At 39.2% G+C, this 17771-nt stretch overlaps 1 protein-coding gene across 3 annotated transcripts; it reads left to right on the top strand.

The window, feature by feature from the left end:
* The first annotated feature begins 169 nt into the window (after positions 1 to 169).
* On the top strand, positions 170 to 6618 carry LOC149829259 (uncharacterized). Of its 3 annotated transcripts, XM_090017323.1 has the most exons (7): positions 170 to 292; positions 1674 to 1826; positions 3404 to 3484; positions 4491 to 4616; positions 4809 to 4946; positions 5545 to 5616; positions 6348 to 6618. In XM_090017323.1, exons 1-7 carry the CDS (start codon positions 181 to 183, stop codon positions 6422 to 6424), a joined length of 759 nt encoding a protein of 252 aa, XP_089873449.1. In that variant the 5' UTR covers positions 170 to 180; the 3' UTR covers positions 6425 to 6618. The 3 variants fall into 3 exon arrangements, with proteins under 3 accessions (XP_089873449.1, XP_089873451.1, XP_089873450.1); XM_090017325.1 differs by lacking the exon at positions 4491 to 4616; XM_090017324.1 differs by lacking the exon at positions 5545 to 5616.
* The last annotated feature ends 11153 nt before the right edge of the window (positions 6619 to 17771 follow it).

The raw sequence follows: 17771 nt of genomic DNA, 5'->3' as shown, positions 1-17771 counted from the left end.
CACAATAACGTAGTATTACGAAAATGCCACCACGTAATCCTTTCCAACGCCGTTGTGGCGTTCGTACGCGTGGAATTTCAATTCCCTAGAGTTCCATTCTTCCAATCGTCTCCATTAAATCCTCACACGGAATTCCCGACTTTCTTATTCTTCTTTCAGAGGAGGAGGAGGACGAGAAGAATGGGAACGATGGTGCTCGCCAGAATATGTTTTCCGGTGACTCTCTTCCTCCTCTTCCACGCTACTCGGGCGCTCACCTTCGCCGACTCGCCGATCTTCGCTCCGATTCTCGGTAATTCCCTTCTCTTCCCCTTCCTCTCGTTCAGTTCTTTGTCTTCTGGGGATTTCGTTTTCTCGTGAGAAAACCCTCCGGTAACAATAACATGCCCACCCGGGGACAAGTTCCATCCGTCCATATTTAAGATGAATGGTGCTGGTTGCTAGTGATAAGCTCCATGGTTGGTGTCTTTTGGGACTTTAGGTGTTTGGTTTTTGAGGAAAACGGTTTCCCAGCTGTCCTTTGGAATATCGAAATGATGGGCAGGTTTCTGAGTTCTGAGTCTTGTGATCACAAAGTTGACGGATTTGTTCCTGGGGACGGCTTGATGAGTTATAATAGTTTGTCTTCTCTTTAAGGGATGATTTGATGCACCCACTTATCAGGAAAAGTAAGGATTTGTGGGTGAATGGCAATCCTGGGGCACAATGCAATAACCCGAGTTTTCCCGGTTTTTCTTTATCGGTGTTGGTATCCGAATACTTAGCAACAACTTGGGCTGATCCAATTTGACCACCAGTAGACTTGAGCTAGAGGAGGCTGGGAGAAGCTTGAGTTGTGTTTGGATAGTCAAGGCAACCGAGAATTTCCTCGGTTTTTTAAGTTCTTAATACTCGTAGAAAATAATGGAATTCCTAGAGTAATTGGGTTTTTAAGTTCTTCCTATATAGTTGTTTTAAACAAATAAATCTATAAATATATAGTCATGTTTTTAAATGTATCTCATTTTTTGTTGTGGTATATTTAAAAGTTTACAATCAATGGAAAATTATATATCACGTTTTTAAAAGTCTCTTTTGGTCGTGATATTTATGCACACTGCTGCGATATATTAAACGTTCAGGTTGGATAAACTTGATCCGAATAATATGCAGGTCAGAATTGGGCTATGATTTTGTCAGATATCTGACCCGGTCCGATCTGACCCTGTATTTTCTATATATATTATATATATAAATTGTTCATAAAAAATAATGTTTTCCTAACTATTCTTTGGTTTGGGTTTGAGCTTTCATTTTCTAAACTCGACATAACCCAAACTCCAAACCAACTGCATGTTGTTGGACGAGTTCGAATGCACCTGATGGGTCGGAGCTAATGCCGGCAAGCCCCAGTTAAATGGGCCAAGCTCGTTCTAGCTCATTTACAAAAAGATAAAGATACATTTTTTAAATTATAAATAATTAAATTTATACCTTACACCTATCAAGGAAAGCTCAAATTAGCTTATTTACAAAACAATAGGATTTAAACTATAAACTTATTGTTTGTAAGTTTTCATCATCATCATCATCATCATCAAGCCTTATCTTAACTACATTGGGTATGATATATAAAATGATACCCATGTCCCTGTAACATAAATGCTATTTATATTTTTTTTATTTTTGACCAGATCATGTGTGCAATGCTGTAAACTGTGGGAAAGGCACTTGTAAGGTCTCAAGCAGCAATATAGTCCCTCCATTTATCTGTGAGTGCCAACAAGGGTGGAAAAGATTCACCAACGCAACAGGCTTCGAGTTTATGCCCTGCGTCATCCCCAATTGTAAGTGAGCAATCCCTTTTTTTATTGATAGTGCTTTCATGGTAGTAATGACGGCCTTAGGTATGGCAGGCTGAGCCAGTACGACCAGTGCCGGGTGCAGTTAATTTCTTCGGGTTATAAATTCAAAAAAAGTCTGGTTAGGCCGACCCCTATCAGTTTATTACTAAAGTCTGTCACTAATAATAATAATGACCATCGTGTCGACCTCATTAGATCATATTATATCCATCGCATCGATCGTGGGCAGGATTGATTCTCCTTGGAATTGTACCAGTGGCTTGCCTAGTTGGTGTTCTTTGTGGGCTACAGAAATGGTAGCTAATACTTAAAAATGTTTGGAAAATATGGCAAAAAAAGTGATATTTTGATTGTAGTTTTAAACTGCCAAAACACCATGATATTTTTTAAATTTCACAATATTGCTTTTAGGTTTTTATCAGCTATTTATTGAGAAAAATGGCAGTTGTTATTTTTTTTTATTTTTTCTTTTATTTCTCAGTATTTTTTACAAAGATGGCATTTTCTATGCCGCGCCACTGACAGCCACCCATCTCAACATTTCTCGAGATAGAGACCTGGCCCATCTCCTGTTCCCAAGCACACCACTGACAACCAGTTTTTGTTGCCTATTATCTCCTGTTGTCAGTGTCAGTTTCAACTCCTGTTGTGCCACATGGTTTGCCTATTTTCTACTTGAACCAGATCCAACACAGCTCAGACTCCTTTATGTATGAATGCTTTCAAAAGTTGGAACTTGGGTTTGTGCAGCCAGGCCTGCAACCAAAACCTAACCTCCTCTAGCCTGAGAATTTAGTGATAACAACCCTACATCTAAGCTCAGGTGAGGAGGTGACACAAGGCCTACCAGATATGACGAACTCGAACCCATTAACAGGTTCAATAAGAACATGAGGATCCAATGGATTTTTTTGTACAATTTAGGCTCTATTTGGGAGTCTTGCATTAAGATGGAAGCACCATGATCATGTGTTGTCAAAATATGGTTTTGCCAAAATATGGTGTTGAGGATGGAGTTGCCAAAAGCATCGTGCTGATAACTCCACTCAGGATGCAGTGTTTTGGCAACATCACTGCTCCCAAACAGCAGAGAGCGTGAGAGCATTGGCAGAAACCAGAACACACCTCCAATTAAACGCCCCCAAACAGAGTCCAAAATGTTGGAACAGATACCAACGCTTCTAATTAGAAAGATAACAAATATAATTCGACATCATATTTTCGAAAGAAATAAGGGATGAAAAAAAGAAGAAATAGAATAAGGTGACAACCAATAATATTTAAATATCTCAATACGAAAAACACCATACTTAATTTTGCAATCTGTGCAGCATTAGGGTCGAATGAAAGTATTAACTCAGATTTTAAACACTTACAAGTAGCTATCTTAACAATGGTAGTTTTTTTTTCAAAATCACTTTGTAGTTGTGCAAATTCTAGTTTATCCTCATGAAATATTCTTTTAGCATCACGTGACTCTTGTTTTAATATTGTGAGCTCTTATATTTCTCTAGTTTTTGTTTACATACTACTGATGAAAAGTTTCTCTACAATTTCAGGCACTGTGGATTATTCTTGCACTCAGCCCTCCTCGGCACCTCCGGCACCCTCATTACTTCCAAATTCTTCGATTTTCGATCGTAATTTTTCTTTTCCTTATGTTCTATTAGTAAATGGCTAGGCCTGTAGTAGGCAGTCACGTTCTTTACATCATCATCATAGTGTTATGAACATAATAGGCAACAAAAAGTTTCATACATAATATGGATGTTACCATGGCCCAACAGAGAGAGAACCTTCAGAAATGTGGTAGAGAGAGAGAGGAATGGCTTGCTTCAGGAGAGGCATAGGTTCTTTAATTAGAAACCTTATGCTATTTTGGTAGAACCTTGAGCCATTAATAGTTTCACCTACTGGTGTTGCCTTGCGCCCAGGAAAACTGACTTATCCCTAAAACGAGATTAGATTTTGGAAAACCAATTTGATAAAACTAAAACACAGTAAAAAAAACAGTTTGGATAGAGATAACACAAAGTTATCTCATCCATGCAGTTGAGATGAGTGGGCCCAACTCACCACGAGTCACAAATGTGAGCCAACATGTTATGTTGTGCACCATCTTGTCAGCCTGCGCCAACAATATCATCATGCATCACCAACATCTAGTATTATGAAACTTAACCACTGTAAATGAACACTATGTTGTATTATCACCTATGCCATCACCCTCAACATCATGATGTGCCACCATGAGCATCGCAAATTTGTAATTACACTGCTTTCATCATGATCATTGCATATCAATAGCACCATTAATTATGAAAGAAATTTATTGTCATCATGAACAGATACAATTATCATCAACTCATTACCAACATATGCATAATAATATCTAATGTTACTCTATTCTTAATAATTGTATATTCATATGGTACATTTTATCATCACTGTCTCATATTTGATGACCACAACCATCATCACTTATTTTCATCATCATCAAGATCTGTATTGGCTATCTACAGGATCATGTATTCATGTTACAGAGGGCTTCTCACTTAACCCTGTCTTTTAAAAGCATATCTTTTAAATGAATTTTATTATTGAAAATCATTTATCGATTACTAAGAATCCATTTGCATCACTCAGCATGTACCTATGCCGACTGTGGAGGAGGGACGTGCGTGAAGACTTCATCTTTTGTGTATAGGTGCGACTGCAAAGAGGGTTATACCAACCTCCTCAATGTGACCAACTTCACATGCGTCGGTAAATGTATGTAGGCATGCTTGATTGTGGCTAATCTACCTAACTAGTGTCTGTTGTGCTTCTTTATCCTCTTAGTTATGATCCTGTTGAGAGCTAAGCATGGTCTGTATACACTTAATCCCCTTGTAATGCTATGTCAGATACAGATGATTGCTTTCTCCTCTTTCCATATGCTGATCCGAAGCGGCAATCTTGCAGGTTTTCTTGGAGCTGATTGCTTGGGTGCTGGAATTGGATTTGGGAATCAACGGCCGCCAACAGTCTCGCCTGTTAGCAGTCCAATCTCCCCTGTTAGCAGTCCAATCTCCCCTGTTAGCAGTCCAACAGGCAGCAAAGGTGATTCATGCATTCAAATGTTGTATTTCCTTCTTCTTTTGGGCACAGCTCATTAAGTAAAAGTGAAACTTGGAGATATAATGGTGGCTGTGTGTTGTCGCTAATACCCACACATTTACTTGGCGAGTCTGGTATTTCCTCCAAACCAGTCACAAATATCCGCAAGAAATTTGGGTGTGTCCGTAGCTTTCAGAGGTGGCCCACGTAAGGCAGGGTGATTGTGGGGCCCAAACCGGGGTTTTCCCTCTCTTCTGCGAGGGTTCCTTGTCATAAAGAAAATATCTGCAAGAAATTGAAAATGTCATGAAAAATATACTTCCCAGAAATTTCTAGTTTCATATGCAATACAGATATACTGCTTACACTCCATTTCTTGCGATTATGTGGCGTAATTTTGAAAAAAAAGTGATGTAAAACACGCTTTAAGTTTTTCGTTTAACAGGCCAACACCCAGCCTGCTAGATAACTTGTGAAGTTCATGACTCTTAATTAGTATTTATAGCTAAATGAGTCAGCTACAACGATACAAACAAAATGCAAATTACAATTACCATCTCTCTCTCTCTCTCTCTCTCTCTCTCTCTCTCTCTCAAAGCAGGAAACGCACCCTCCTCCTCCGGCCTTCCAGACAGCAAAGGAGCCATCTCACCTGCAGCTAGTGGTGGAGCAGGCAACTCTCTCTCTCTCTCTCTGATCGGGAGTTCCAGACTCCCTTCCTCCTCTCTCTGTAGAACAGGGAAGGAAAGGGGTCGACCGGACTTGTTATTTGTTATAAGTTCGTTCTTATTTATATATATTGTTGCCAACGGGGGGCTACGCTTGTCTGGTAGGAGCAGTGAGTGCACGTCACCTTGTGTTGGAACGTTGCAAGTTAGAATCCCAATGGTATGATTGTATAACTGGTAGGGGTCTGCTTAACCCCAGCTTGCCTATCCAAAAAAAAAATTTTATATATATTGTTAGTATGCTTTTTCAGTATTGAATCCTAATGACTAGGGAAAAAAATTCAGTCATTTAACTGTAGCAAATCATGCTGGTTTGCAACGATAGATCTAGTGAACAAATCTGCACTTGCAGCATGTTTAGAGGTGTTGTAAGATGATGTATTTTCATTTCATATTATGTTGTTATGTTTTAATTATTTTATATTTTTCTCTTATTATTTTAATTTTTGGGACATTTTTCTCAGAAAAACAACTTTTTTCAAACTCTCCCGAGATTTACCTTGCAGAGAAATTCCCAAGAACGATATTTGTGACTATGCTTCAAACCCATTTATGTTCATGAGCTGATATGTATGTGTGCGTGTGAGCACTCATATCCAATTAAAGAAAAATACTAATGTTCCATATTGTTTCAGCTGATTTAGAAGAAAAATACTAATGTCTAATATTGTTTCAGCTGATTTTGGCTTGTCGAGGAGCATGAACTGGTTCATTATCTTGGCACTGCTTGGAGCCATGATTCCTGGCATATAGAGGAGATTGGCATCGTTCATCTTTGTATAAATTTGTGCTTCTATACTAGAAAATAGCTCTTATTATTATTGCTACCGTTGTTCTCGTCTTTTGGTTTCTAATATTGAGCATTTGTGCCTTCTTGAGCAATTTTGTTACCATGTGGACATCTGTTAATCTTATCATAATACGAGAGTCCAATTTTGGATTGTGAAGAGCTGTTTTGCTGTCTTTATACCACCATAGAAAGAGAGACAGTAGAACTTATAATACCATCACAACCCCATATCACATTGTTGCTATTGTTGGTGGATAAATACTCATTCTTGATGTTCTTATTTCACAATGCACAGTGGAGGGAGCCTTGGCTACTAAACAGGCATTATTGAGGGCAAGGGATAAGCCCCTTTTTAGCCCAAGCCGGGTAACTTTCCGAAGGCAAGGGGTGCCCCATGGGTTTACACTGTCCGAAAGGCCACCATAAATACGGCAGGCTGAGCCAGCTTGATGATTAGGTCTCTGCTCCCGAGAGTAGTTTCTCCATCGTTCATGAAAAAACAATTTGTAGCTTCTGATCCAAATGATTTCTTACATGAAAATCTACCAATCAAAAGATTTGGGAGTCTGGTGATGGGAGGGGAGATAGAGATTCGGTGAATCTCAGTTATTGCACTTACCCGCACAGTTGTTTCAAAGCTCGGAATTTGAGAGATGAGAGTGGTGATGAAAGTAGAGATACTTACCTACACAGTTCCTTGAAAGCTCGGAATTTGAGACATGAGAGTGGTGATGAAAGTGGAGATACTTACCTACACAGTTGCTTGAAAGCTCGGATTTTGAGAGATGAGAGTGGTGATGAAAGTGGAGATGAGAATGGAGGTCGCCACCCATCTCTCTATTTCAACATATCTTCAAAAATATGTAGTTGACAAATTCAGTCTCAATACTCATTTTCTTCTCCACACTCAAATCAATACCCCTCTCATCTCATCTCCAACAAGGGACAGTGAAAAAGGAGAAAGAACAATTGTGAAGTATCCAATTTGGCGACACCCTATTCCTTCATTAAATTAAAAAATTGCCACTACAACACAGAGTCGCTAAGCAATCAACAGAAAAACCACCATCCAATTCCCGCCCGCCCCCCCCCCCCCCCCATCAATTCAATTCAATCGAATCACTCCCATCATCCCCAATTGAATCAAAACTCCAGAAAACAAAAGAACCAGAACAGCAACAACGAAGAGGAAAAATATAAGATGAGAACTATTTACCCGAAACAAGGAATTCCGGCCCTCTTCTCACTTGGTATTGACTGAAACCCCAGCAGCCCCTGCAACGATCACGGCGGTGGCCATGTCGAAGAAGAGGGTTGCCATGGTTGGTGGTGGTGGTGGAGATGAGTTTCAGATGACGGGATGAAGGTTGGGAGAAGAAGGGATGGTTGTGTGGTGGGGGATTTGGGTTGGAAGGGGGAGACTGACTTGACGTGGGGTTTCAGGGTCTCTGTCACAGGGACACGCCAACTTATGAAGCCGTGCCTGTTCTTATGTGTGGTGCGTCTGTCCTTGGGTGGTTCCTCATACTGTAGATCTGCAGATCCGCAGGTGTTCTTTGATTGGGAAACATTTGGTGAGAGCTGGGTGTGGATCCATTTTATTAGGTCCAGATCTGTAAGAGGATGTGGACCTTCTAGTGGGTCAGATGTGGTTGGGTATTCTACCCATCATGGATGTACCCAAACCCCTCAAGTAACTTGCTGTCAGATTTATAAACCCAGATCCATATAATTTAAGGAGCTTATTTTCACGAAAAATGCATATGTAATACTTAGGTCAAGCTGTGTCGTGTGTCGGATATCGGCCAAAATAAAAACCCAAGCCCAACCCGCATATTACTTTGGTCGAGCAGGTCAACCTAAATAATTTGTAGGTCAGCATTTTTATGCCCATATTTGTTATTTGAGTTTGGGTTGGGTTGGGTCTAGAGCTGGTAAACAAGCTGAACGAGCCGAGCTTGTAGTGTTCAAGCTTGACTCACTTTTGTGACGAGCCAAGTTAAGTTTGAACTCATAATGAGCATGAGTTAAATGAGCCGAGTTCAGACTGGCTTGTTTATAAAAAAAATACATTGGTTTAAAGCTAGAGGAAATAGAATTACATGTAAAATATATATCAAATATATTTTCTAATACCTAACAGGCTTAGGTCAGTCAAACCAAGCCTAACCGAGCCAAGTACTTATTGTTCATATTTAGCTTGCTGAGCCTATTTTATGAGTATTAACAAGCTCTTTACAAGCCGAACATGAGCCCAGTAGCATGTTTCCCAGCGCTAGTTGGGTCAGGTACCCAATGCAAATCTGCCCAGTTGACAGCCTTAAGATGTGGTACATGGGGTTTTGCATTTTAGTTGAATCTGATACCACATCCACATGGGGTTGTGTATTTTAGTTGAATTTGATACCACATCCAATTCTGTACCATTAAAAAGCAGGTTGTTTATTTGATGTTAAAATTTAATAATCCGAGCGTGAACCAATTGGTTGTTTACCCACCCAATTCCGAACCCATAACAACTCAAATCAACAAGGACCTGAACCAATTCAAACTGAACAAATAAAAAAAGTAAATAAATTTATGAATATGCACATATTTTTGTTTTTATAAAGTTATCTGATCAATTTTCTTTCCAATTCCTAGGGATGTAAACGGCCATGATCCGAATAGGATGTGACCAATACCATATTAAACTAATTAGTTGTTGGCTAAATAAATTTGAATCCAGATTCAGATTGGGATGGCGAAAGCTCATACCGGATCCACTTTTTACACGTAAAAGGATTCAAATATCCTATTATAATGGGATATGATTTTGGCTTACCAAATGCAACTAAGCCAAATCGAATTGGGTCATACAATAAAATCTGATTCATTGACATCCCCTACCAATATCTTTATTTCAGCATTAATTCCCACTGAATTTATTAAGTTTGTCAGTCATGTATAACCTAGCCTGTACTCGGTTGAATTGGCAACTTATGGTGATTATGGGTTCAAGTTAAACTTGAATTTGACTAAAAAAAAGCTTGTTTGGGCTTCGAGCAGTTAAGCAAACAATGCAAGCTCATGCTTAAGTTTGAAAAGTAATAAAGCTAAGCTAGCACTAATCTTGGCTTGATTTGATTAAATAAAACTTGTTTTATCTATATTTGCAATTTATTTTTTGTATAACAAGGGAAAAAGCACCTTGTTCAATAAGTTTATTGGCGCAAAACTTTTTAAATAGTTTTAAAAAATAATCTTGTTTTTTTTTTTCTCAATCCATGGCAAGAGATGAGAAAGCTCAAGTCCAGAAAGAAATAAAGTTCTAGTTTTGATTTGAAAGAGAACTAACAACAGGCATGAAGTGTTTGATGACATGCCTTTGAGAAATAGTCCGTGAACTGCTGTAACCAAAGGTCATGGCAGTCTGAGTTCCCTGGCAACTCGTAGAGTATGGGTGGCAATCGGGTTGGGTCGGCGGGTCAGAATACCTCAACACGAACACGACCCATTTATTAAACGGGTTGGATGTGGCAAACACGAACACGACCTATTTATTAAACGGGTAACCTGGCACGACACGGTTAACCAGTTTAATAAACGGGTCGGGTCAACACGACATGATTACCAGTGACCCTTTGGGTGTAAGATTGGATTTAATCATTTTAAACAGGTTGCGGGTTGATGGCCTGTTCGCTGGTTTTAAATATTTAAAACGGGTTGCGGGTTTTAAATATTTAAAATGAGTCGACACGATTACCAGTTTGGATACAAACGGGTTGTGGATTTAATCATCCCAAAGAACCATTTTAAATATAAATGGATTGCGAGTTGATGGGTTCGTGTAAACGGGTTGACCCGTCCACCTAACCCGTTTATTAAACGGGTCAAACGGGTTGGCGGGTTGGCATACCCCTAACACATTGCACATTTTCTTGTTTTCCATTGGGTCAAGCTCTCGCTATGGGTCTCAATTGGTGTATTTTTATTGTTGGAACTCTAAACACCATTGCACATTTTCTTGTTATATCATGCATGTTTTTTCGCCCATTTTTTGAAATCTTAATCTTCATGTGATTACTAACCAATAAATATATTACTGTCTTCTATAAGGTGAGCTTCCATAAATGTAATTGGGTCTCTGTTTCATTCTCATATGCTAAATATAGACAATTCATGTCTACAAGAACCTCACACACCTGCCTGGGTTGGTCGGCTTAAGGCTTTCAAGTTGAAGGAGATCGAGAGTTCAATACCAGTGTGTGCATCCTTTGCTGCAAGGCCTATGCTAAGTGGGAAACTAAGCCTGGTAGGCAGGGGGGAGTACTCATGGGGTTTTACACTGCTGACACCGACTCTGATACACAGTAGTCAGGCCCGCTGTGGGAAGTCCAAAACATAGTATAGTGGTGGTTCCTCCATGCTAATTAAGAAAAGGAATATGGACAGGCATGTTTGTCTAGTGACATACATATGTAGAATTATCAAATTTTGTCTCATTTATCTGGCCAATAGGGCGTTTGTAAGACGCCCAACCTAGGCTTTAACCTGTTTGATTCATAATGATATTGAAGGCCTGATGGCAATATCCAGCTCGCTTAACAAAAATGTGTCAAGTTGGTCTAGGTCTGAATCATTATTCTTTGATGGTCAGGCAATTTAATTAGAACACCCTGATAGTGTTGCAGGAGATTGTGGAACAGCGAGTGGTCTGTGAGACAACCTGAAGACCATCCTTTGGTCGTGGCCAGTCAGACCTTCGCTGCTAGAATGCCCAATGGCAGTCTAGTCGACTTTCATGCCCAGACCGAGAGGTCATGCTTCATCTTCAAGAATTGGATCTTTGTTTCCTTGAAAGTTGTATACTTACAGAACAGATCCTGTTAGAGTAGGGTCATAAGACGGATGCTAAGGGTTCTGTCTTAATACGATCGCAGTTTCAAACTCAAGAGCAGTAGTGTCCCTTGCGGCCTTGCCATAAGGTTGAAGCTGGGTGTACTCTACAATGGGTTGGGGGACTTCAAGAGTTTACCAATTGGAGACCTGCCAATGTGTGGTTGGTGATGAGAGGTTTTCTTTAGCCTAGCGTGCGCCCCCCCCCCCCCAAAAAAAAAAAAAAAATTGTCAAGTTAGAAAATATCATGAACTTAAGGACATGTATATGAAACTCGACCAAGTTCGTGAACTCCAAACGTATGGCATCAGAGGAGACACGGCCAAGTTTATGAACTCCAACATATCAAACTGTTTTATTAGAAATTGGGGAGATTGTGAACTTGGCAGCAACGATCACCAAGAACATGAAGTCGGTAAAGATTCTTTTAAGTTCAAAATGTGAAAAATAGTCTTTTTGAAGGTTCACCCACCAACAAGAAGTTAGTTCAACTTAGCATTAGCAGGGAGCACTTAGAGTGGGAGAGGTTAAACTAGGCAGCCTGCTGCCATTTCTCATCATCCGGTGTTCGCCTAGGGTTCATTAATCTGTAATGAGCTTTATTAGTAATATTTGCTTGTCAATAAATAAAAACGAATTGCCTTTCCTCTTCAAAAAAAAATGTGAAAATTAGAATTAAAAAACATAAAAAAAGAACATATTCTGTCAAGGAAATGCAGTCGTTTTCTGTCTCATCAAAGAAAGAATCCCGAAATACCAATGGGGGGCTCTGCTTGTCTGGTAAGAGCAGCTCATGCACGTCACCTTGTGTTGGGACAAAACCCAATGGTATAGTTGTGTAACTTGCTTTTAAAAAAAAAAAGTAAAAAAAGAAGAATCCTCAATGACGTTGGTGTTTACGTGATCTTACGGCAGCTGAAGTCAGAAGGATATTTTCGGTAGTAAAACGGTCAAAAAGCTAATGTCATGTTTTGGTGGGACCCGTCGTTTCTTTATTCCGAGCTTTTACTTTCCTCGGTTTGCGGTTTTCCCCTTTCTCGTTTTCCGCGAAAAAAAAATGGAGATGCTGAAAACTGAAAATAATATCTTGAATTATCTTTTTCTCTTTTTTCCCTGTTTTTTTCTCGGTCTGCTCTTTCTTTTTGCCCCATCTTTCCTCTTTTTCCTTTAAGGGTGGTACCCCGTTACGGACCATCAGGGTCCGGATGTGACATATCCAACTCCTACTGTCCTACAAGCTCCAATTTGTCAAGATCCGTATCTATATTTATATATCTGATGCAAGTGGGGAATGGTTTCATTCAATGATGTCAGACCAGGTGATGCTTGTTTGGATCCGGAATCAGATTAAGATGTGGGAAAGGGTCCAACTAGGACTGTTAGACCAAATTCAAACTCAAAGCATCCTACAACAATGCAAATGCATCACTATGTTTAATATTTCTTTTTTTGCAAATTGCAAATTCTTGAAGGACATAATTGCACACCAGGTGGGAGTCGAACCTGGGATGAAGGGGTCAGCGCCTTCTCCCATGCCTGCTACTGCTCGCCTTTTAAATAATTTCGGATCTTAGCATGGATCCTATACAACATCAGTATGCCCCAAACCAGCACAGATTTTTGGATATGAGATTTGAGGGAGTGGAACATGCTGATCTGAGGATCTGGCATGGCCTGGACAGCTGATGATGTAGAATGGGCCCATGGCCGGATATAATGCTATTCAATTAAAGGATTTCAGATCAAAGATCCAAAATCTCTCTTGTGAAAGAAACAGGGTCCCATATCAGATTACGTTCCTTCTCAGATCTTCATAGCTCAAATACGAGCGGATTTGACATAACTAGAGCTGCAAACAATTTGGATATTCAATCCGAGTCCAGCATGTTATTTCTGTATATGGATCCTTTAAGTAAAATCTGAATGTGCATTCAGTTTGAATTCGGATCTGCTCAATCATATTACTTTCGGATTCTGATCAGCATGTTAAGTCTGATCTGAAATCGATCCGAATCAAAATCTGGCCCGGTTTCATTGTTTACAAGTAACTAGCTTGTTTTTGTTCTATTTTTTCTGGATTCAATATTACCATTTCGGATTCTGATTCGGATTCAGCGTTACCTCCTCGGATCTGGATCTATTGTTCACATCTCGAATTCGGATTCAGATTTGGCAAGATCTGGCCTGAATCCTGTCTGTTTGCACCCCTATCTCAAAAGCATCCTTGAGGGTTCACATTTATTTAGCCAATCCTAAATATAAATTCGCCCTTAATCCACTCCCAAGATATGGAGATGAAATTTGAAAAGGTTAATTTTCTTAGCATGAGAAAAAAAAAAGAAGTCCTTTTTCAAGCAGACATGTTAGCACAATTTGTGGTTCTGTGGAGCAGCTGGAAAGTGATGATCCCCAAAATCCAAATCTGTTCCCAATGACATGTATTGTTTTCTTGGTTTTATGCAGCTTTTGCAAACACAATACTGAGAAAGTACTGCAACTTGCACAGGCTTAGATATAAAACAAAAAGGTTGTACTTTACTATCAAGCCAGTTAATTATGATGTCTCAATTGCATAATCTTTTATTTTCTATCTTGGAAAACATTGTATTTTTTACTTGTAAACAAGTCAGCTTGAGCTCGAGCTCGAGCTCATCGTGACATTGAGCTCGGCTCATTTAACTCGAGTTCACCATGACATTGAGCTCGGCTCGTTCAGCTCGTTAACCAGCCTACCTTAGTGTGGCAACAAGTAGCAGCTGTGGCTTTCTCTTCAAACTCAACATCTCCATGTCAAGGTCATTCCATTGGTCCGAGAACATTGGAGATCGTTTGTAGTCTTGAATCGTGATTGTTCTCAATGCCTAAGTATCCAAACACGATCTTAATGAAATTTGACAGTGGAGAGTGGTTTTGATTATCCTAGAGCATGTTTTAAGCTTCGGTCAGATTGAAAGTTCATAAATTTGGAAAACTTTTGGGCCTGTTTGGAATCTAGGAACTGGGATAGGAGTTATTAATGCGTTTGGCAAAAAGTTGATCAAACTACCGCCTGGTGGCTGTTTGGAAACTGGTAGCTGGAACGGAAGTTAATGCATTTGGGGTGAGAAGTGGCATTGTATTAACACTAAAGCATCGAATTGAGCCAAATCCAGGATTTGGCAGCTGTCACTTTCCATCCCAGCTGCTAGTTTCCAAACAGGGCCTTAAGAATTTATATCAACATAGCTTGAAGTCTCACAACAGTGATGAGCAAAGTTAAACAATTTATGAGCAAAGTTAAACTTGGTCACATACTGGGATGATCAATCACGGGGAAGAAAGTAGAAGCTATGATTGTTGGCCACACGGTCAATCTTGTGACTAACTTTTACAATATTCCAAGTAAAAAATAATCATATATAGCTGCCAATCACAATCACAATTACAACTTCTACTTTTCTCATGTTCATTAACCTTGAAAACTTTTCCCATGTTCATTAACCTTGAGAACCCATTGTGATTGTGATTTACAGTCACAGGATATTGAGGAAATCACATGACATTGAAAACATGCCCTAAGTAGAAAAAGAAGCTAATAAATCAGAGTTAATTCAAATCCAAACTTAGAACTGAGATAAAACACTGATCCAATTCCGACTTGAATAAGATTCCAAACTTATTGCAGAAACCTGTATTCGAAAAAATAAAGTGTCAGATTAGGATCGAATGTCTAGCTGAACCTGATCCATTTGCACCCCTGCACACAAACACGCTTAGACAGCTAAGTATCAAGAGATAAGGAAGGGATGATGACGTCCCAAGCACGCGCCCTACCACGCCCTGTCTCCTTCTCCAGAGCTTCCATCTCTTTTTGCAGATGCCCGAAACCGCAAAGGGAGGGTGCCCTCTCTCTCTGTAGCTTCTCAGGGGTGGTCGGGTGCAGACAACCCAAACGCCACAGAACTGTTCCCCTCGTAAGACATAGCCAACACAATTTACGTTTAGGCATCTCAGTTTTTCAAATATAGAAGAAAAGCGCCTAACTTTTCAAGAAATTGCTTACCAATTTTACGCTTTGAAACTATTTATTTTGGCCTTGTTGGGACAAAAATGAAGAGCTATAGAAGTGGCATTCAATAATTTTAAAGAAATAATGAGACTAAAAATGTCATTCTAAAGAGTTAGGTGATGTAAGACGTATGCTTATCTGAGTATTTTGGTAAAAAGATAACAGCTTATTTTAAATATTTGAAAACTGAGGTTTTGCACCCCCAAAGGGAGGGTGCCCTCTCTCCTACGTTGAATGGGAGAGGGTGGTGTATGTTCCCCCCCCCGATGATTCACCGAACATGAGATGTAGCTAACTGCCCTGTTCGGGGGTGGGGGAACATATAACCTGCTTCGGTTGAATGGGCTTACTTACGTCCACCTGCCCTTAGACATTACTTACTTACCAATGATCAAATCGGATCGGAGTTCTGACCCAGATCCAAAGTGGATCTTACCATATTTTAGATTTTGAATTAGCATATATGTAAAGTTGGGTTAGACACAGGACAAATACATTTAGGTTTTGGTTTAGGTTGAAACAAAAATAAGTATCGTAGTTAGTTTAAAACTCATTTAAAATCTGACCCATTTTTCACGTGAAAATCAATAGTGAGAAGCTTTTTTAGCAGATCCCGTATGATTGGTTCTCCAATTTTAAATGGATTAACAACTTCATTACCGGGCATTTTGGATGACAAGGGCTAAAACCTGTTTTTTGGCAAGCCTGGTTTTGCCTCCAATCATTTTTTTGGCAAACTTGGATTGTCAAAAACTAGCCTTTTTGGGATGTTTAGATTTTAAGGTTTTTGGTCACAAAAACAAAAAAGTGAAAGAAAAAAAAAGAGAATGGCTGGCTGTGGCTGGCCTGGTAGCTGGGTAGAAAATGGCCTACCAGCCATCTCTGAAAAAAGAAGAAGAGTAATTTTGAGTTTTTCAGCCATTTTTCGGCCAGTAAGTGGCTGCTGGCCTGTACCACCCACCCAGGTGTATAGAGGTAGGGTGAGGGGAGAGAGAAAGAGAGTTGAATGTGTTGGAGAGGTAGGGTGAGGGCACGATGAACCATGTTGCAAACCTTGAGGGAGGGGGCCTTTTCAATTAGCCAGGTTTTAGTTAAAACCTGGTTTGAACCTAGGTTTTAGTATCATTCAACTCGATACACTTAAATGCAAAGTTGAATTTGCAAAAATTAAATATTTATATCAGACTTTACACTCCAACAATAAAACCTTATTAGAAACTTTATTGTGAGATATAAGTTGGATCTAGATATAAAACAGTAAACAATCTGCAAAAATCAGATCCAAAACGACATCATATCCGTATTTTCAATACTGATAAATCATCCATGTATTCAAATTTTGGGCAAACCCAGAACTATTTAAGTTCAGATTTTGTCCGATCCAAGTTGGAAAGAAGCATTGTAGCTCAGCTTGTTTGGTAGGAGCAGCTATTTTAAGTCACCTTGTGTTGGGACGTTGCAGGTTCAAGACCCAATGGTATACTTGTATAAATGGTAGGGGTCTGCCTCACTCCAGTTTGCCTTTAGAAAAGAAAGCAATCAAACATGTTTCGGTGCATGGTATCTTGCATGAGAGCATTTACGAATAAGTTGCTGAAGATGACAACAAAACCGCTAATGATCATCAATGGGTTATGTTGCCACAAAAGTAGAAATCCACATAAAACCAAAATAATATTAAATTAATTTAACAGAAAAATTAACAAACATGGCACCCTGTTGTCTCCCCCCGAGCCTTCTTTCTTTTCACAAGTGACCGTAGGAAAAATTTTAATATGGCACCTTGAAAACTTTAGCATAATTCAGAAGTGGACGTAACCTTGAAAACTTGAGGTCATTTTTAATATAGATGGACACCACACTCATCTCGAATAAACGCCAAGATGGGTGGCTATCAAGTAGGCATGCCCATCATGAAATTTGACTTCATCTGAAAATAATTTATCTACGTGAAAACACAGAGACAAAGGGCTCATCTCTGAATAGTATAAAGTATGGATCTGCACTTCATGATGACAAAAGCTTTGATATTTTGTTCATGGAGATCAAAAAATATTTTGTTTAAGATTAACTGCATGGTTGGCTGTTGCTCACATAGTTACTAGGAAGCGAAATGGATGAGAGAATTGATGTATGAAGCAGAAGTAGGGAATTGAGTGCTAAAAATTAGTATAAAGTGTGAAGTTAAATTCATTTTGAAAGCGTATAAAAAGCCAAAAGAGAAACGTGAAGGAAATAAGAGAGAAGCAAAAACAAAAAAAAGTGGGAAAAAACAAAAATATAAATATTAACATAAAAACACAATAACAAGATAGAAGCAAAGAGAAAATATATAAGGGGAGAAGAAAGTGAAAAAATATAAGAATTAAGTGGAAAACAAAAG

Source organism: Nuphar pumila, chromosome 9, assembly GCF_984573655.1.
Source record: "Nuphar pumila chromosome 9, dmNupPumi1.hap1.1, whole genome shotgun sequence".
NCBI lineage: Eukaryota > Viridiplantae > Streptophyta > Magnoliopsida > Nymphaeales > Nymphaeaceae > Nuphar > Nuphar pumila.
This window is presented reverse-complemented; position numbering and strand designations above follow the sequence as displayed.